This window comes from Zalophus californianus, chromosome 1 (assembly GCF_009762305.2).
Source record: "Zalophus californianus isolate mZalCal1 chromosome 1, mZalCal1.pri.v2, whole genome shotgun sequence".
NCBI lineage: Eukaryota > Metazoa > Chordata > Mammalia > Carnivora > Otariidae > Zalophus > Zalophus californianus.
Genome location: NC_045595.1, coordinates 143,964,841 through 143,986,244, shown reverse-complemented (window position 1 = coordinate 143,986,244; position 21,404 = coordinate 143,964,841). Strand labels below are relative to the sequence as shown.

At 49.1% G+C, this 21,404-nt stretch overlaps 1 protein-coding gene across 26 annotated transcripts in view; it reads left to right on the top strand.

The window, feature by feature from the left end:
* TMEM44 (transmembrane protein 44) overlaps positions 1-21,105 on the top strand; it is a 34,875-nt gene extending 13,770 nt beyond the window's left edge. For 3 of the 26 annotated variants that reach the window (XM_027586316.1, XM_027586324.1, XM_027586308.1), the window contains 3 exons: positions 4,964-5,122; positions 14,236-14,318; positions 16,731-21,096. In XM_027586316.1, coding sequence (XP_027442117.1) covers positions 4,964-5,122; positions 14,236-14,318; positions 16,731-16,880 — 392 coding nt within the window. In that variant the 3' untranslated portion in view covers positions 16,881-21,096. Of the gene's footprint in view, positions 1-1,750; positions 3,094-4,963; positions 5,144-12,554; positions 12,623-14,172; positions 14,206-14,235; positions 14,319-16,730 lie in introns of those variants that run through there. The other 23 variants (XM_027586322.1, XM_027586315.1, XM_027586329.1 and 20 more) reach the window with 18 other exon arrangements.
* The last annotated feature ends 299 nt before the right edge of the window (positions 21,106-21,404 follow it).

The window sequence follows — 21,404 nt, the reverse complement described above, 5'->3', positions numbered from 1 at the left end:
GCCAAGGGTCCAGAAGGGTGGGAAGTAGTCATGGAGGGCTTCCTGGAGGAGGTGACACTTTAGCTGCAGGTGGGCAAGATGAGACAAGAAAGCATGTAAAAGGAGGAAGGAGCTCTCCAAGGCCTCAGTGGGGGACGGGTGAAAGGCTGGAGAGGAGGCAAGGGAGAGATCGTCCCACTGTGGAGCCTGTCTTCCTGAGGGGCAGGAGTCCAGGAGGCATCAGGCCTAGAGACTCAGGGGCAGATGTGCCTTTCAGAGGTGTCACTCAGGCAGCATTGCGGGGCAGACAAGGCGAGAGGAGATAGAAGCAAGGCCGTCAGTGAGGGACAGCTATAAGTCCGGGAGAGAGGTGGTGTGGCCTGAACCAAGGCTGGGGCAGGGGGAGAGGCGGAGACTGAGTGGAGGCTTGCGAGGCCGAGGGAGGCTGAGCGCTCCCGATGACTCCCGAGGTCCTAAGCCTGTGCGCGGAGGGTCCTCGGGAGGAAGAAGTTTAGAAAAGAGATGGGAAGAGGTGACAGGAAGCCCACCCCCTCGTCCCACACCCACTAAGACTTCCAGCCACCTCCAAGTCCGTAAATCCTGGGTCGGCTCTGTCCTGGTTAGGATTGAACACACTTGGCCACTGGCTGCTTCGGATTTATGGAGCCCCGGTGCTCCCAGCTTCTCTGCCACCTTGTGCAGGCCCCTGAGGGCGGGCTGGCCCCCGAGGCTGCAGCACCCCGGCTCTGTCCCCGCAGGGCTCCCTCCTCCCGGCGTGCTTGCCTGCCCAGGCCTGCAGTCCCAGAGCTCTTGGGGCCAGCTCTCGCTGCTGTCCCCAGCGTGCGTGCCCACACCGTCCCCTCCCAGCGGGGTCACCACATGGCACCCCACCCTTGCCGTGTCCGAACAGAACTTGGGATTGCCATGCCCTCCCCCTCCCCCATCCTCTTCCATGCAGTTGGCCAAGCCCCAAATTCTTCTCTCCCCCTCACTGCATGTGCACTCCAGCTGTGAGTATCCTACAATACTGCTTTTACAATAGAGCCAGCAGCCTCCTACCTCATTCCCTCATCCCCTTCTCGGCAGTTAACCTTGCCCCCCCTCCACTTGCAGCCAGCAGCCAGAAGGGGCAACTACATCGTGTTCCTCCTTGGTCTGAAGCCCCCTGGCTTCCCATCTCATACAGAAAAAAATCTAAAGTTCCACAGACTTGCGAGACCCCGGAGCCCAGCCCTCGCTCCCTCCCCAACTCTCTCCTATTCTCTTCCCTCTTCACTCACTCCTCCCAGCTGCCTAGGATTTCTCTCTCCATTCCTGTGCCTAGAATGCTCTTCCTTCTAATTGCTTTTATATGGCTGCCTCCTTCCGGTCTTCCGGACTTCCGTTCAAACGTCACCTTCTCTGGGTGGCTCAGTCGGTTAAGCATCTGCCTTCGGCTCAGGTCATGATCCCAGTGTCCCTGGATCAAACCCCGCCATGAACTCCCTGCTCAGCAGGGAGTCTGCTTCTCCCTCTACACCTCCCCCCTGCTCTTGATCTTTCTCTCCCTCTCCCCAAAAAAACAAATAAAATCTTTAAAATAAAATAAATGTCACCTTCTCAAAGACCATCCTCGACTACACACTCAAAAGTAGCCTCTACCCTTCTATCATATTTCTCTGTTTTACTGCCTTTTTAAGTACTCTACAAAGCACTTCTCACTATCTTTTACTTCGGTTGTCTGTCTCCTGCTGGGATGTAAACTTTGCCTCCTTCTCTCCTGTTTGCCTAGACCCTGGTGTGTGAGCCCCTCGGTAAAGGCTGTTTGGATGTTTGGAGCGTGGCGCGGAGCTCATTAGTAGCGGCCCCGTTCAGCTGCCCGAGGGACGGACTGGTGCTCAGGATTTGGGCCTGAAAGATAGGTTTTATTACTCTTTGTTGTGGTTCCTTGGAAAGGGGGCACAAGTAACCCCAGGACGTCAGTGGCGTTCAGAGAGATCGAGAGCACGCTTTCACAGTTAAGAGCCCACTTGGGCCATAAAACCCTTCTTAGGATGGGAAGTCTGGGGAGAGAGCACAGGGAACCCCAGCAGCATCTGGGAACGTTTTACGCTAGAAATTTTTAAATCATCGAACTTCTGAAAAATAATAGTGCAAAACTTGCATTCACTGTAACCCTCCCAGTAGCTGAATCTTGAGTGGATTCATGCCGCGGAACAGACTCCGGGAAAAGAAAAGTGTGTCCCTCCTTCATTCTCTTCCATTGAGGCCACCTGCAGCACATTTTTGAGCAAATAGTCCCATTTGGCTTCTTCGTTCTGTGTCCACCAGAGGGCAGTGATGTCGCTGAGACAGCTCCCAGCAGCCAGCCTGCAGGCCCCGTTCCCCGTGGCACGGGAAGCAGCTTCTCTGGGCTCCAGGGCCACCACTCCCACAGTAGTGTGTTTATTGAGGGCTAACTACTTGCCAGTCTTTGAGACAGTAATAACAGCCATCGCTTCCGTGATGCTTCTTACGCTGGTCATAGATGGTGCTTAGAGTACTGGACTAAGTGCTTTGTAACCAACCATAGAAATGCTCCCTCTGGGCTAAGTGCTTTGTGTACATGAACTCATGTAAACCTCACAGCCGACCCCCAACCTCATTTTACAGATAAGGAAAACGGGGCACAGAGAGGTTAAACAACTTGCTCAAGGTCGCACAATCTGTCAGTGGCAGAACCAGGATTCAGACCCATCTCTACCCGAGTCTGTGCACTTGACCATTAGGCAACACTGCCTCTTACTTGGCATAATGTCTGACACCAAGTAAGCACTTGATAAATGGTTGGTTTTTAAATTATTATTAATGCAAATTCTCATAACTATTATTATTTCTATTGTTATTATTGAATGATTAACCATTGTATTATGATTTTAAATTGAGGTGCAGGGAGGGTTAAGTAACTTGCCCAAGATCTCATAGTTAAAAAAGCACAGGAGTGGGTTTCAAATGAAGCCTGTCTGATCCTGGGACCTGAGCTTTTTATTTTTTATTTATTTTTTTATTTTTTTAGATTTATTTATTTATTTATTTAACAGAGAGAGACAGTGAGAGGGGGATCTCAAGCAGGGGGAGTTGGAGAGAGAGAAGCAGGCTCTCCGCTAAGCAGGGAACCCAGTTCGGGACTCGATCCCAGGACCCTGGGATCATGACCCGAGCTGAAGGCAGACGCTTAATGACTGAGCCACCCAGGCGCCCCCGAGCTTTTTTTTTAAGGAGAACATGTTCTCTGTGTTCATTTCATGCCTGCTCAGTTAGCCAATTTTTTGTTTTTCATGGCAATGTCCCAGGGGACAAGGTTGTGGTGAAATAGGTCCCCTGGTGCCATGTGCATCGCTGTGTGTCCTGTCTGCCCAGCCATCTGGAAGTGGACAACAAGGCCACAGGGATGCTCACTTGTCTTCCCAGCAGTCTCTCCCGGGCACTCGCTGGTCCTAAGGAGAGGTTTTCCAGGAGATGCACCTGGGTTCAGGCTGAGCTCAGAGGCTGAGGGCCATGGGGTCATGGGGATCATGGCTTGGAGCATTTGAAAACTCATTTTCTAAAAAAAAGAAAGAAAGAAAAGAAAAGAAAACTCATTTTCTCTCTTGATTCAGGTGTGGTCGTGCCCTGAGGAATTCACAGACTCTATTGTTGTTGCCTGGGGGACCTGTGCCCCCTACCCCCCCAGCCTATCTAGCCAGCTCTCGCGTGAAACCCTGCGCCTGATGCATCCAGGCCTGGAGTCTGCGTCATTTGGGGTCCAGTACAAGTAGCCATTCTCATGTGTCCGGGGCATTTACACCTGAGCCCTCTGACCCCCCCCTTCAAAGGAGGCAAGGCAGGGACTACTACCCCCTTTGCTAGATTAGGAAACTGAGACTCAAGGAGGAGGCATTTCTTGCCAAGGTGTGCGGTTTGTTGTGGAAGATGTGGCTCTAGAAGGCAGGTTGTTCCCCTGTGGTGTGTCAGTGGAAGGACCCAAATCCTGCCTGGTTCTGAAGCCCCAGCCAGCAGGGCTTTGAGGATCTCCGACCGAGCCCCCTGAGCCCTGTGGGGGGAAGCTCTCTTCTGAGATGGATGGATGGATGGATGGATGGATGGATGGATGGATGGATGGATGGATGGGTGAGTGGATGGACTGACGGAAGGACGGAAATCTTGCAAGTTTCTTCCTCCCTTTACCTTCCCGAGCTGCTGGTGGGTATGAGGCCATGCATTACATTTTGGCAGAAGCTCTCCAAATTACAAATGTACATACCCTCTGATCCAGGAATTCCGCTTCTAGAAATGTTTCCTTTAAGTACCCTGAAACCTTGAATGTACAGTAGAATTTCCTGCAGCCAGTGTTGTAAAAGCAAGAGACTGGGAACGCCCTCAATGTCCGTCAGTAGAGGACAGGTTTTGCAGATTGGGAACACCTACACGATGCCACGAAAGGAACAGAAAGAGCAACAAAGCCTCTGCTATAGAACTGTCTCCAGAACATACTGTGAAGTGAGAAAAAGCAAGGTGCCTAGGAGAGTGTAGATGTGCTGCCACCGTGTGTGGAACTAGGGGAGCTGTATATTTGCATTTGACTGGTATGGATGGACTATCAGGATGGATGCACAGGACCCCGAGTCCTGGCTGCCCCTGGGGAGACCTGGGTGGCTGCGGGATTAGGGTGGGGGCTGACTTTGCATTCTACACCCTTTTGTACCTTTTTTAAAAAAGATTTTATTTGAGAGAGAGAGAGAGAGAGAGAGAGCATGAGTGGGGGGAAGGGCAGAGGGAGAAGCCGACTCCCGGCTGAGCAGGGAGCCCCATGCGGGGCTAACCCCAGGACCCTGAGATCATGACCTGAGCTGAAGGCAGATCTTAACCAACTGAGCCACCCAGCGCCCCTTGTACCCTTTCAATACTGGAGTATTTGAATGCTTTGACAATTCAAAAATAAAGCAAGCTAAGTCTCCCTGCCTGCCTTTTCCCACACACCTTGCAGGCAAGCTGCAGCACCACCAGGCTGCCCGGCGATGGACAGATGAGCCCTGGAGACACCACACTGCAGGAGCCCCCCTCGTACCCTCCCGTTCAGGTCATCCGGGCCCGTGTGTCTTCCAGCAGCTCCTGCGAGGTCTCCTCCATCAACTCGGACCTCGAGGTACACGCTGCCGCCCTCCAGGTGCATGGCTGTCACTCACTGCCGCCTGCCGGTGCCCCCGCGGCGCTTGCACTGCTGTGCTCCAGGCTGCCCACGCTAAGCTCACGCCCGCTAGGCGGTGAATGAGCCTGCACGGCCCTCCCGCCCCGGGAGGCGCGCACGCCCGCTGTCCGGTGAACGAGCCTGCATGGTGCTCCCGCCCCCGGAGGCGCGCACGCGGGGCGGGGCTGAGAAGAGCTTCCTTGGTCAAATGAGTCAGGGCCACAGGGCGTGTTGCAGTGCCGTCTTAGAGTCACTTGCATGTTCAAGTCTTACAGAATTAAACGCATGAGTGATTAACTTTCACAGTCGGAGTGTTCCCTGAACCCATTTGACCATGGAGCATCTCTTCCCCCGGAGGAGCACCAGCTACCGGCCTGGAGCTCTCAGGGTCTCGTACTCAGGAGCCCTGTGCTGGGCACCGTGCACGGCACTTCAGCAAACTCCACCTCAGATCTGTGAAGAAAACACAGGTCATATTTTGGATGCCACAACTGGCTCTAACTCTCGGGTCGAGCTGTTAGGTCACTGTCCGTCCCCCCGCTGTGGCTCCCGGCCCGGTTCTAGGAGAAAGTTTCCCTTTGCCTGTGGAAAATGAGAACAATGACGGTGTCGTGGGTGTGTGGAGGCAACAGGAGAGTGTCCGCTGTCTTTGGCAGGGCTTGGGTAGGGAAAGGAGGACTGTCCTTCCCCCTGGGTTTGTCTTCTACACTCTTGGAGTTAAAATGCCCTTTTATAAAATGATGATAATAGCAAGTGGTAGTTGGTGTTGAGTTTTTGGTTTTGGCTTTTGTAATGGCCTTATCTGGCAAAATAGTCAGTTAGCCATCTTGGATGAGTCGAACTTGTTGTGAACTCCAAAATCGGAACGACTCAGAGCCAATGATCTGTGGGATACAGTCCAGATTCTTTTTTTTTTTTAGATTTTTTTTGTAATTTATTTTATTTGAGACAGAATGAGAGAGAGAGAGAGAGAGCACATGAGAGGGGGGAGGGTCAGAGGGAGGAGCAGACTCCCCGCCAAGCAGGGAGCCCGATGCGGGACTGGATCCCGGGACTCCTGGATCATGACCTGAGCCGAAGGCAGTCGCTTAACCAACTGAGCCACCCAGGCGCCCCAGATTCTTTAATGTGAGGTTCTAGACCTTTCACCGCTACCTTAGCCTCATGGGATCACCCCCCACCCTTATCACCTCGATGTCCACCTTGGCAGTAGACTGTTCCCTGTACCCAGGCCTCTGGGCCTTTCTCCCTGGGGTTCTCCCTGGCCCATGTGTCAGAATCCTACCCAGATGCCACCTGCTGGGTGATGTTACTTTCACGACGACAACACACACACATAGGAGATTAATGGCTCCTTCCCTTGGGTGCCAGAACATACACCTCTCTTACACAACTTCCATTGTTCGCCGTGTCATCTGATGAGCTGTAGGGGCGTGTCTCCCCACCAGGCTGGGCATGAACTTTTTAGGAGTAGGGCCTGAGCCACTTTTACCTTTCTCTGCCCCTCGATTCCAGAACACAGCGGGCCATTGAAAGCTGGGTTTTGAGTGAAGAATTCTGCACCAGACTGAGGACCATTTGGGGCCCATGTGTCCTCATGTCTTTTGGTGATGTTTATTTCCTGGATCCAGTCTCAGAATTTGTAGGACACCCACAGCACATGGCTTGGCAGCCTGCATCCCTCAGTCTTGGCAGAAATCTAAGGCTAGGGGGGATGGATGCAGAATGAGCCTGACGGCCAAGTGTGTTCAGTGAGGAGGAAAGCCAGATAAGTCAATGAGTCAGGGAGGGCCTGAGGAGACCCAGGATCAGTATTTGCTCTGTGGAAACAGGGGCAGCCAAAGTTGAGGTAAGGATTGGACAGTGACCTTGAAAAATTGAGAACTTTGTCTCCGTGGCAGGTTTGGGCCATTCAGTGATTTGTGGTCCTTGGCCTTCCCCCGTTCTTTACAACCTCTGTTTTTCTAGCCATTGATTTTTTAAAACTATCTAAGTACCAAGGGGACAGGGTTACACTTTTAAATTAGGCAAATGGAAGGCTTTGCCCATGTTGAAAAGAATACAGTTTTTGAAGCTCACCTGCCCCAGCCCACGGCACAGTCCTCCGGCTTCACTCCCAAAAGCACACACACCACAAATGACAAAGCTACTGAGACCTGCAAAGAAATAACTTAGAATTCCACTAGATATATACGCTAACAGATCCAACGGAATTGGAAAACTCCCAACACAGACGGTTCAGTAGATGAGCAGGAGACAGTGGAGCTTTTGTCCGCTGTGGGTTCCACTGGGCCTGCTGGTTGTCTGCATGTTCTGTTCTTAAAAGTAATACATGTTTGTTGTGGAACATTTGGAAAATGCAAAGAACAAAATTGAAATTACCCCACAAGCCTACCAACCAACGGCTGCCTCTGGGTGGTGGGACTGTCCAGGCTTGACAGGGTCCCCTGGTTTTTGAAGTAATATTCCTTAAAGATCCCAGTTCATTGATGGCAGAATATGAGCAAGAAGGTGTCTCTTGGCAGGTGAGTAACCTAGCACTTCACCTGCCTGTTTGGTCACTTACTTGGCACATATTTTCTGAGCATGGGAATTGGAAAGAAAAATGCCTGAAGGCTGGCCTGAGCCCACCTCACAGGGTGGCAGGCACCGGGTAACTTGGTCACAGATGAGAGTGTTACTCCCCCAGACCACACTCCTGAGGGACTGAAGCCTGGGGACCGATGCCAAAGCCTCAGTCCGGCACTGCCTCTGGCTTATGACTTCTTGCTCTCAGGCTTGCACAGTTCAAATCTTTGCTGGCGTTAGGCCGAGACAGCCGTGGCATCTGACCCCACTCTCGGGCTGCGCCACCCTGCCCGTCTCCCCTGGACTCCCCTGAGGTGGCCTTGTCTGTCTGTCTTGATGGCTTCTGCTTGTCCCCTCGGACCCCTAAGTGAATGCATTCCAGCTCCCCACCGTGGAGGCCTGGGAGCCCCTCTGTGTCATTGAGGTGATGTGTTTATCTCTCCTGTGGTCCTTTATGATGTTGTAACTCTCAGATGGTGGCTTTATGTCCGTGTGCCAGGCACACACTGACTGGGGTGAATACTACTTCCTGCGGTGCTGGGGAGGCGGGTGGGCTGGGGCGGGGGGTCCGCACAGCACCTAGTTCACTCTGTGCCTGCACATCCATCAGTCAGGATGATGGTTGTCATCGCTGCACTGACGACATGTGGGTCACATGCCAGACACTGCGTGCTCTGTACTTTACAAGCGGCAGGCACTCCAACAGCCCCGAGGCAGGTACCTTTGTTATTCTTTTTTTTTTTTTTTTAAGATTTTATTTATTTATTTGAGAGAGAAAACACATGAGAGAGAGCTTGTGGAGATGGGGCAGAGGCAGAGGGACAAGCAGGCTCCCCGCTGAGCAGGGAGCCCTATGCGGGGCTCAATGCGGGACTCAATCCCAGGACCCTGGGATCATGACCTGAACCGAAGGCAGATGCTTAACTGACTGAGCCACCCAGGTGCCCCTACCTTTGTTATTCTTGTTTTCCAGAAGAGGGGACTAGAACTCAGTGAGTTTAAGTAAGTTGCCCAAGAAAACGTTAATAGTAGTAATAATAATAATAATAATAATAATAATAATAATAGGGGGCAGGCGTGGGGTTTGACCCCAGCTCTGTCTGGCTCTGAAACCCCTGTTGTTAACTGCTACACTGCACTGCCTTGGCAGGGACTCCTACCCAGGGAGGTATGCAGGACCAGGCTTATCCTGCATTCCCATTTTACAGATGAGAAACCCGACTCTCTGTCCAGGACTCTTCCTGCCCCCCTGTACTCCCCTGGGTGTTCAGGGAATGCCCTAATAGGAGAAAACACTGGGGTTTGCAAGTAAATGCACTGATGGCAGAACAGGAGAAGGGCCGAGACAGAGACCGATAAGGCCGGGTGAGCTCACATGGAGGGAGACTTTGGATTATTTTCACCTTTCCTCAAGTGTGCAGGGCTGGGTTGGTCAGGCCAGATGAATGATGCCAGAGCCTTCAGTGTGTGTGACCTGTGACCCTGTAGGGAGGCCATGTGTTTGGACTGTGTGGGACTCTGGACTTCTGCCCAAGAGATGGCATGCTCCACAGAGACAGGATCCACTCGTTCATTTGCTCACTCATTCACCCACTCAGCACAAGGCAGCCCTGCTCCTGCAGAGCCATCCGAGGGCAGACTGAACAGATGCTGCGTGTCTACAGTGGGGGCCGCAGCCCAGAAGGACAGGGCTTTCGGGAGTGGCCTTTTCCCTTTCTGGGGCAGCCAGCCCCTGACTTTCCTCCAGTGTTGAAACTGTTCCTGTGCCTTTTGAAGCCCTTCCCTTCCTTTCTCTCCCCTCCCCTCCCCTCCCCTCTCCTCTTTTCTTTTCCTTTTTCTTTTCTTTTTCCTTTCCTTTCCTTTCCTTTCCTCCACCCCCCCCCCCACTGGGATGCAAGAAAAGATTTAAGTCCAGCTTTGTGATGAAAGAGTATTTAGTCTTTTTTCCCTCTGTACTCCCTCAAAATGCCATAGACCTGATGGAAGAAGCTTTGTAGAAATTTTGCAAAGAGGCTGTTTCTGTCTTTGGAACAAAGTCTGTTGTGTGTACATGTGTGGGGCATAAGAACGGGCCCGAACACCAGATTGCTCTATTTGAAGAGGGTCAGGTCCCTGTATGTCCCTGCTAATTCTGTGCCTAAACCTGTTGACAACCAAGACTGCTTGTTCCCTCTCTAAACCCTGCTTCCAGCACCAGCAGACCAGGACAGATTCCTTTGGATGTTTGCCATTCTTAAGGCCAAATCATTCTTTTAAGGAAAAAAATTATATGTATGTGTGTATATATATGTACACACATATATATATAATGAAACATTTAACTTTTTATAAAATGTATATTATATATAAATTTATATTTGTGTATAAATTTATTACCTATATTTTTAAATATATATTTATATTAATAGGCTATAAAAGTGCTAATTTTAGAAGAAAATCATGTTAGTATGAAGAAGGAGGCCAGAACATTCCAGTAAGTCCAAAGTTCAAAATCAAGTTCAGGACATGGATTCTGCCCTCCACGGATCTGTGTCCTTCCCAGAGAGCTGGCGCCACTTGCAGTGAGACCATGAGAAAGAATACTTCCTGGAATGTGTGTTCAGTCAGCTGGTTCCCCCCGGGTAAGCAGAGAGGCTCCCCTGGGCCCCAGAGGGAAATGGGCTGTGCAGGACACAGCTCAGACTCGGGCTTCTCTGGGCTCTCACTGACCTGCCAGGCAGCCTTGGGCCCCCACTGGACTTCTTGAGTTTTAGTTTCTCCTTCTGTACATAGGAATCTTGAGACTTGTGCTACCTGTATTACAGGGTGACTGGGAGGATCAGGTAGGGGCAGCTGATGTGCTACACATAGGAAAGCAGGCTGGAGGTGGGCTTGGATACGCACTCTGGGCCTTCTGGCCATGGTATCAGTGGGACTGCACTCATCCTTTCTCTGGACCTACTCTGAAAGTGGAGACAATGATTTCAGGGATGGCGGTGAGTCTCCACCAAGGTCGGGATGTGAAGAGCACTGTTCCCACAGATGCTCACTCTGAAACCCCAGCTTTGGACTGGGCTGCCTAACACCATGACCTTAAGTGTAAAAGTGTATTGTGGAGTTTGGGCAGGTGGAGAGGAGGAAGGAATGCGTGGGGAAATGAAACCCTGCTCCGTCTATGGTAAGTGCTATAGAATAGCTTAATGAACTAGAGAAATAGAAAGGGTGCCATTTGGAAGCATATGGCGTAATTTTTTAAAGTCTGTAAGGCTCCAGGTCAAAAGGAAATCTACTTAATGAATTCTGGGAGAGAATTATAGCTGGCATGTACCTGGCCAGTGTTTAACACTTTATAATTAGAAGAAACAAAAAAACTCTGTAATCGGTCCTGAGTCCAATACCACGTCACCTCCCCAGTTTTGGGAAAAGTCACTTCTCCCTAAATGCAAGAGGACGAAATCTAAAATGTAAGCCTGGAAAGTGACCCTGTTTCCTCAACGGCTAGGACATACCTCAAAAGCCTTCAGAAAAAAGGAAAAGTTACCCCATGCTTTGTAGATGGGAAGCTACATGTTGCTTCTTTGATTTCAGAAGCACAAAGAAGTGTGCTTTTAGAAAGGAGCTGAACTGACATATTACATGCTGTGGTTCATGTCGGTGATAGAATCATGGTCCTAAAGACAATTTCAAGACACGAGGTAATGGGGCGCCTGGGTGGCTCAGTTGTTAAGCATTTGCCTTCGGCTCAGGTCATGATCCCAGGGTGCTGGGATCGAGCCCCGCATCGGGCTCCCTGCTCAGCGAGGAGCCTGCTTCTCCCTCTCCCACTCCCCCTGCTTGTGTCCCCTCTCTTGCTGTGTCTCTCTCTAATAAATAAAATCTTAAAAAAAAAAAAAAGACATGAGGTAATGCTCACAGATGTTAAGGGAGAAAAACCATTTGCACATTTTGGTTTGTGTGTGTGTGTTTATGTGTATTTCAGAGGGCTATTCAGTAACTGTTCATGGAGGCTCTTTCTTGGAGGAGAATTATGGGGTAGAATTTATTTTTTGAAAAAATTTCTGCACAGAAATTAACACATTTTGCTCTTGAAATGGGGAAGGCACCAGAAAATGTTATTTATTTTCACTTTTGGGGACGTGGAGAGAGATCTCTCAGACATTTGGGTTCATTGCCCTCCTTGGGCACATTGTCATTTTTGGCTCAAGACGTAACTTTAAAAAGAAATCCTCACTACTACTGCCGCTAGAGGGCACTCTTCTTAAATTTTAGACTGTGATGTTGAAGATTGGGAAAGGAAGTTTCAAGCTTTCTTATCAATCCAATTGGAGGACTCTTGGGCCTGTTTGCTTGGTTTTAAAATCTTTTTTTTTTTTTAAAGATTTTATTTATTTATTTGAGAGAGAGAATGAGAGATAGAGAGCACGAGAGGGAAGAGGGTCAGAGGGAGAAGCAGACTCCCTGCCGAGCAGGAAGCCCGATGTGGGACTCGATCCCAGGACTCCAGGATCGTGACCTGAGCCGAAGGCAGTCGCTTAACCGACTGAGCCACCCAGGCGCCCTGTTTGCTTGGTTTTAAATAACCTTTTTAAATTTTGTAATAATTTGAGACTTACAGAAAAGTTGCGAAAGTAGTACAGAAAGTTCCTGCGTGCCTTTGCCCAGTTTCCTGTAATGTTAACATCTTACACAAGACTGCTTTTGGCAAAACTGAGAAATTAACACTAGTACGTTACTATTAAGTACTACAGACTTTATTGGGACGTCACCAGTTTTTCCATTAATATTCTTTTTCTCTTCCAGTATGTCACACTGCATTTAATAATTTTTTTTTTAACAAATACAGCCGCTCACTGTGGTAACATCAGATTACTATTGCTATTTTGCATGAACATCTGTATTTCCTAAAGAAAGGTAAAAGCAACTTTTCTTTCATTTCTCTCTTTATTTCTGTTGCATTTGTAAAAGTTGTTTCACTTTTCAACCCCTACGTCCTCCCAACATTTCTGTCATTTGCAGTGTGTAGAATGATCGTTTTAGTAATTTCATATCTTCTCCAATTGATCCTGTTTTTATTTTCAATTCTGTGGGTTTCTTTTTTTCCAGTTTATGTCTCCCTCCCGCAGCAGGATGTCATTAAAAGATGAATACTATGGAATTATCACTAATTTTGTTTGGTCTAATAATGCACTGTTCTTAGGGGTTTTTTTTAATGCCCTTATTTATGAGAGGCGTGCTGAAATATTTACAGGTGAGATTATTTATTTTAAAATACTTAAACAAATAAAAAAAATTGGGGAGCTAGATCAAATAAAACAGGTGTGTCCATGGGTGTCCATTAGATGTTCTTTTATTGGCGTATGGTTGAAAATCTACAATTAAAATGGAAATTTAAGGGGCGCCTGGCTGCTGAGTCAATAGAGAATGCAACTCTTGATCTCGGAGTTGTGAGTTGGAGCCCCACAATGGGCATAGAGATTACTTTTTTAAAAAACACTGGACCTTTAATTTAAAAAAATAATAATTTTAAAAATAATTTAAATTAAAAAAATTTTTTAAAGATTTTATATATTTGTTAGAGAGAGAGAGAGAGCACAAGCAGGGGGAGCGGCAGGCAGAGGGAGAAGCATGCTCCCCGCTGAGCAGGGAGCCCGATGCGGGGCTCGATCCCAGGACCCTGAGATCATGACCTGAGCTGAAGGCAGACGCTTAACGACTAAGCCACCCAGGCGCCCCTAAGATGTTTTTTTTTTTATGGAAATTTAAAAGAATTGAACAGTAGAGGCTTTGTTTTAATGTGACAACACCAAATCCTGTGGACTGTGTGGATCAGCAGCTATTCAACAGACGCTGAGAGATCAGTGTACCACACATCTGTAGATTCACAGCTGTATGTCAGAAACACACATCTCCCAGGCACTGCGTGAGCTGCCAAACAAACAAGAGCAGCCCATCATGCACCCTTCAAGAACCTGAGTCAGACATATTTGAGCCTTGGGGTGGAACCACCCATGCAGTAAAGGCTAATTAAAAATGAATCTTGGCTGGTAGCAAATAACCTGTATTTTCAAGGGGATTTTATTTGCATCTCTCCTAGTTTTATGGGTTTGAGTTGACTCATCTCAGCCATGTGGTTAATAAATGGAAGATCTATTATTATGCCTGATAATAATAATAATTTCTGATAATAGTAATTTTAAAATATTGTATAGATTGTAATTTTTCCGAGGACCTGCAGCCTTTCCTAATTACCACAATTATCCTAGTGATCATTTAGCTAAATTGTAGCCACCAGTAGCTGCTGCCTTTCTGCTTGCTGAAGTCAGCTTCTCCTCTGGCCCCAGATCACTGAAGGGCCCTACCACCTCGCTCACTGGGCTGGCGCTGAGCTCAGCTCCGCTCTGCTCTGTGATGCCGGCAAAATCTAGCCAACACTTGTTTCCATCTCTCTTTTTATTCTGCAGCAGAAGTATTGGGAAGCCCTAAACTCGGAGCAGGTATGGACAATCATACTCTCTCTATTCCAGAAGGAACGTCCCTGTGGCTTGATTCCATTTGCTGTTTTTGTGAGCCCTCCTTGGATGGCCGGGCCCATGCTACGTTCCTTTCGGTAAAAAAAAAAAAAAAAAAGAATGAAAACGAGAGGGGAGTCGGAGGCTCAGGGGATTTTCCAGCCTCTCTCAGTTCAGAGTTCTTTCTGCTCTGCCCGGCCATCTGGTAGGGACTCAGAAGATGTGTAACCCAAGGAGAAGCATGGTTTGGAACAAAAGCCCAGGGACAAGCCGAGTAGCTGCAGGTTAGCGGTCGTAGTGGTGCTGGGGGTGGCTGCATCCCCCCACACTGTCATTCTGGGACCCTAGGCCGCTGGCGCTGTCTCCATGCCTCCCTGGCCTGCAGGGGAGAGCTGAGCTTGCTTTATGCCAACCACCTGTGCCTGTCATCTCCCAGGATTCCTCCTGGTAAGAGTGGAGATCATCCTTTGCTCAGATTTTCTTTATGCCCGGATTCCAGCAATGTTTTTATTGCTTAAGATGAGGTTTCAAAACGCAGTACTCTGGGGATTCAGAAGGAAGACATTTAAAATGTTTTCATAAGCTTAACCCACTTCAAAGAGTGCACTCGATCGAAGAGGCTGGCTGTTTGGCAGCAGCTGAGTTGGTCAGGAGTAGCAAGAACCAACTCTTAAGCCCTTTCGGGAGCTGGAGCGGTGATTCTGAAATATTGCAGCGGCTAGAAATCACCCTAGGCGCTTGTTAAAATGTCAGACCTTAGGTCCCAAGCCAGAGAGGGTCGAGGGCGGGTGCCCGGCATCCGTCTTTTTTAACGAGCACCTTGGGCACTTCGGGTGAGGTTGATCCACAGCCCACTCTGAGAGCTGTGATCTGGAACATGGGCCTCGGCCTGAAATCGGCATTCATCGAAAAGCATACTATCCATCCTCAAAAAATGGAACAGGCCCCTACTTCCACTGCTGGGCACCTGGGCCATGGAGGCTGAAGGGCTGGGGAGCTCTTTGACTGGGGCTTTGCTTGTTATCCGCCCCCCCAAGTCTGCAACCACACGTAGATAAGTTAGTATTGGAAGGGGCTGCCACAGCCCCAGACAGGTGCGGGAGCCAAGCTGCACCAACCGGATCAGCTTAGTCCCTGGCCTGCAGGGTTACTGCGGAGGGGGTGGCATTTTTAACATGACGCTCTTTTTAGTCACCAAGTAGTAAAACTCCGTTATGGGTAAATCACTAATTGAATTGGGCTCTTCCTTTCTATTCAAAACAAAGCCACATTTTGTATTTTATAACTGGCATGGTGTGGGCATTTCTCTCAGTGGCTCAGGGAGCCCTGCAGACCTCATCTGAGACCCCTAAGACTGGACTGTTGGATTGAGCTTAAGTCTGAGCTGCCGGCAGCGTGTTTTTGTTGGGAGTTCGTACCACGACTGCCTGTCTCCCTGCCCAGATAGGTCATCTGGCCCAGGCGGACACGTCTTTTCCTGTACTTTTTCCTGGGTCTCTTGATATTGTCAAATATGACCTTGTCACCCGAGTTATCAGTCACAGAAACTCAGAATTTAAAGAGGTCATATTTAGTGTTGATCCAACACCCTAGCTTACCCCTGGAGAAACTGAGGCCCAAAGAAGAGAAAGCAAGTTAGTGGCAGAAGGAGGACTTGAGTCCAAGCCCCACTTGCCTCCGTGGCTGGACTCACCAAGAAGTCCCTGCTCTTGGCCATGTGCAAAGTTCTCTGTCTCATTGGTCACATGAAGAACAATAGGAGGACTTTGCAAACCGTGTCATCAATGCATATGTGACTGCTTCTCTTTTTTCAACCTTTTACACCTAACCTTTCCCATACTTGTGTGAGTCAGAGTAATAAAATATTCACCGCAGTGACCACCATTCTCGATTAAGTTTTAACTGTTTTGGACAAGCCTGCTGTGCCTCGAGTTTAGAGGAAATGGCATGGTGGGGAGGAGGGGCAGGCCGGTGCCCTGCTCTTAAGGAGCTCATCGTCTACCTGAAAGGACCAGGTGGTGCCCATGCTTAGCTACAAATGAACGGTATGGGCAGAACAAAGAAAGAGGGGTGTGAGAGCTCAATGGGTGAAAGCAGTCAGAGTAGGCTTCCTGGAAGAGGAGGTACTTACCTGGGCCATAAAGAATGGGTTGAATTTGCCTGGTCTATTCCAGGAATGACTTAGGCATGGAAGTGGGCATTCTCGGGATAAAATGACTCATTCTCACTAGAGTAAAGATGGAAAAGGGGGGTGGGAAGTGGGGCTGGTCCGTTCCAGGTGGTTGTCCATTAACTCCTTGCTCTAAAGTTAAACGTGTCCCATGAGGTCCTAGAAATGCAGGCCTGATTAACCTGCCCTTACTGTTTCTCCTGGTCTGTGCCTGGGTCATGAGAACCAGGACTGGAAGCTGTTGTTAGCGGGGTGGGGGGGCGGCGGCGGCGGCGGTGGCTTTGTAAGAGATGGGAAGCATCTGTTCCATCCAGGTACCATTTGTGTCTTTTCTCCACAGTGGGACCCTGAAGACGTAAACCTTGAAGGGAACAAAGACAACATGGAGATGCTCAGATTCCAGGTGCATAGGAGCTCCATGGGCCCAGTGGCCCTGATATCTGATGAGGAACACCTCAGAGCCCCCAGTCAAGCGTTTGTCAGGAACTGAGCAGGGATCATCCTGCAGTGACACCCATGGCAGGAATCACAGCTTCCGCAGAGGCGGCGCATGAAAGTGAGGAGCCAGGTGCTGTCACTGAGCTTGGCTGCTCTGCATCGTGGCTCAGAATGGAGCGAAGACTCAGTCCCGTAGACAGACCTGGACATGCAGAGTTTGTTCTGATCAGAAGTTCCCAGACCACTCTTGCTTTGAAGTAGAAAACTTCATCTAAAGGACATTGGGCCCTCTCTTCCTTTTCCCTTCAGATTCAACCATACCCTGAATATCTGCTAGGTGCCAGGAAGGAGTTCATCTAACAAGTAGCTCATGTGTTTGGGTCTCCATAGAGCCCCATTCTGCAAGACCTGGCTAAGCCCAGGAGATGAGACCGGTGGGCCCATATGCCGGAGATATAGGACATGGTCACTGGTACTCATGGGACCTGGCTCCTGCCCTCCCAGTCAGCCACTTGAGTTTTCTGCTAGAAGTTGGAGGTGGGACTGCTTGGTCAACCAGAAGTTTGTGAGATCACAGGTGTGGAAAGGGCAAGAAAAGTTAATTGCTCTAGGTACCAGGACTTGCTCCAACCCGCCAGGGTATGTGCTGGGCAGGGTTTGCAGGTGAGGGGGACAGTCTGCTTCAGGAGCTAACATGAAAGCAGGCAGAGGGTAAGAGGCACCGTGGGAGGTGTTAAATTCAAGCACAGCCATCTCATTTTAGGATTATTTTGATACTGTGATCACGGGAAAGGGAAAGGGTGGAGGGACACTGGAGTGAATAAATCATGATCGAGTTGAAGCATCTCACTGTGGAGCACAGAGATGTCTGAATCCCAGCACAGCCACAAAAGCCAGCCATGAGGGCAACTGAGAGACATGAGGAAACATGGCTCTGCTCCTGGCTGGCCCCTTGGAGCCTATGTGACTCAGTTCCAATTGCCCAGTTTCTCCAAAGGGGTAGTGCAAATGCCAGCAGCATGAAGAAGGGGGTGCCTCAGGGAAGTAGATGGGTTCCACAGATCTCTGTGGAGATCTTAATCTTTTGAGTGGCCTCTGAGCTAGAAGGGACCTTAAAGCCACCCTATTTATCCCCTTTATCCAACTGCTTTGATCCCTGGGTGTCTTGTAATGGAGTTTGCTAAAGCCAGTTTTTTGTTTTTTGTTTTTTTAAGATTTTATTTATTTGACAGACAGAGACACAGTGGGAGAGGGAGAAGCAGGCTTTCTGTGGAGCACCTGATGCCGGGCTTGATCCCAGGACCCTGGGACCATGACCTGAGCCAAAGGCAGACACTTAATGACTGAGCCACCCAGGTGCCCCAAGCCAGTTTTGCTTGGTGATCTTAACCACGGAAGCTGTTCTTAGAAGATAAAGATTTGAGTGGGGGATGGGGTAGAGAGCACATTCCAGAAGAAATCATACAGAGGATTGGACACAGGGAAGGATGGAATCCAGTCCAGGAAGGAGGACTCTGATGTGGCCGGGATGGATGGTGCAGTCTGGGCTAGATGGTAAAGAGGCTGGCAAGGCATCAGACCGTGGAGGCAAGGGAGTTGGCACTTAGTACTTGGTAGCCATGACCGATACCAGAGTAGGAAGGTGACTGACATGCCTCTGGTAGGCCACGGCTTTTCAGGACGCAGAAATGTAGTCATGGACGCAGTAGGAATATGGAGAACATATTTAATTGGAGTGATAACAGCAGAGCAGAAGGAGGGCTCATCTTTAGAAAGGCAAGGCGCGGGGATAGGATACCATTCTCTGGAGTTTACCTTTTGCATATCCTCCCTTCCTCAAAGGGAAGCTGGCCCTCGGTCCCGGGGGGCACCAGAAATTGGCTGGGTCTTGATGGAAATGGCCATTGACCCAAGAACATGGAACAGTCTCACTGATTTGAGCAGCACAAACTACTTGAGTCCCAGAGGTTGTCTGTCTCCCTAGTTCCCATTGTCCCAGCCTTCCTTCACAAACCAGTTCCCCATGTTGTGGTCCAGTCTTGTCCAAAGCTGAATCCCAAGTCTCTTCAGCCAGAGTGAACTATTAAACTGAAAATTTTGGAAGCCAACTCTGGCCTCCTTGTTCAATAAGAATCTGCCTGTTATGTAAAGCTCTGGAACCCTGGAGCCTTTGTAAAGAGGTGCCAATCAAAATGCCTTTTTCCTAGGTGGAGAGTCCCTGCCCTGGGCCTCCATTGCAGCTTCACCCCTGTCAGACCAGGAGGATAATGGGAGTTACTTGCCCTGAAGACTCACAGTGAAGGGGGTTACCTATAAGGGGAGAGGCTGGGAAACAAACTGTAATCATCTTCTCCTGCCCACTCATCTGGATATGAGTGATGGTATACTAGGGCCTCACTTGTGCTGCCTATTATCTCCATGGCTTGGAGCATGTTACCTAACCTTTGTGAACTGAGGTAAACAGAATCCCTATCTACAGAGCTTGTTGTGAAGACTAAATCAACATCCATGAACCGCGTAACACACAACGCCTGACTCAAAGTAGACCTTGAAAGGGATTTAGTTTCCTTTCTCCCTATACTTGCTGGCCACTTATGTGCTTGAAAGGCTGTTAGTAACCAAAAATATCAGACCCACAAATAGAACAGTCTTCAGAGGTTTGAATCCCCTCGACAATCCTTATGATTATCTAGCCCCCACTGAAGCTCTTCAAAAAAAAAAAAAAGATTTCACTATTTTGTATTCCAAAGTCTGTATCCTTTAGGGAGAGTTCTGATCACTAAGACTTTCTTAAAATCCTGTCCTAGATCCAGAAGAACCATGATCTCCACATCTCCTGCCAGCACTTCAGTATGCTGAAGAGATCTGTGAGCAACACCTGATGCCACACTCACATCATGTTTGTTACCATGGGGTATAAGCTCCAACAGAGTAAGGAGAGGTACTCAGCCAAGGCGCGTGGCTGGGCTCTAGCTCCCAGATCTGATTCAGTGTGATCCTTGTCAAGTCATTTTCCTTTCTGGGTCACAGTTTCCTCATCTGTAAAATGAAAGTTAGGCCAGATTTCTTTCTTCCCTTTTATGAATGTGCCACTGAATTTGTTTTCCAGAGAAGACGGACATCTTTACAAACCCTATTAAGACATTTCAGATTTACTTTGAAAGTAGGATTCAATGTGTAATATATACTTCTGTTTGGATTTTGCTATCCAATTAAGATAAAAATTTGTCTTTGTAACATGAAGGGATCATAGCATTTGACCTTTAAAAATTTTGCAGATTCCTTCCAGTACGGAAAAACCGAAAACTATACACCACCTTCTTTCCACACTTGGGCATTCTGGTGAATTCATTTAGTTTCTTTATTAAGAGGCTCTATTATTGATTGGCAGTTTATTTTGGTCAAGTCTCATTCTTGCTAAACCATCTCTTATATTGAAGGATACATGAAAAATGTTGTGCACACTGGGAGAAAAAGGATCTGTATCGACTGAGGAAATGATAGAGATGTCTTAGGAGTGTCTCAAGACTGACTTCAGAATACTTTCAAGATTGTCTCCACTTCTTTTTCTGCGCCTACTTGATCATTCTCCAACTATGCGGGCATGCTCTACTCTCTCCGACTTTACATTGCTTTTTTTCCCCCAACGTTCAGGTCGATGCTTTGGCAGACAAGGCTCTGCCTTGAAATAAGCCAAGATACAGCGCAATGCTGACAAAGATCTCTTCAAGTTTACACATCCTATCTGGTATTAATCCAAAGGTCACCATCAGGTGAGAGGGGCGTTCTTAAACAAGAAAGAAGTTCAAGAAATGGTGCTAAATCGAATGATTTGGAGAACATCTGCTTTGCTTTTTCCTTACCAAACTCAGAAAGCTAAACAAGGCACCAGGCATCCTGGACTGCTGCTTCTGGGTTGGACACTTCAACAGCGCGTTAACTTTTAAGTGCCTTCGGATTCACTTCAAACTAAGCTGTTGCTTGGAGCATGCATCATACTCTTCCCGATTCCGCCGGAAATTTTCCACCAGCAGCCGGCACTGGCGGCAGAGGGCCCTGCTCTTCTCTCCCGGGGTCCTCAGGGTCTGCAGCTGCGATTGCAGCAGGGCCTAGTCCCTGTGGGGGTCAGGGGCTCTTGCCCCTCTTCAAGCCCTGCTGCTGGCCCGATCAGAACTGAATCCGGCCGACCTCGTTCCCGAGAAGCTGCCGAGCCCCGCAGTCCCGCGGTCCGCTCAAACCGCCGCCGCGGCACTTCCGGAAGGACGGCACCGCGCGGCTCAGCGCGTGCGCACTGCGCAGCCCCCGCCTCCCGCGAGTCCCGCCGCGCGCGGGTTCCCGCCTCGCCGCGGCCGCGCCCGGGAATCGCCGGGTCGCCGGGGTCAGGAGAGCGGCCGAGCCGGGGCTGCCGGTGTGTCGCTCGCCCCGCTGGTGTGTTAAGGGGATCGTGCTGAGATGATGTTACCTTGCCTAATGTAGTTAGACCACTTGACGTACTCTATGGTGTACTGTAAATCACTCTCGTCTTTGCTTTTAAATATTTTTTTAAATAAAGATAGGGTAATGGTTTGTTTGTTTT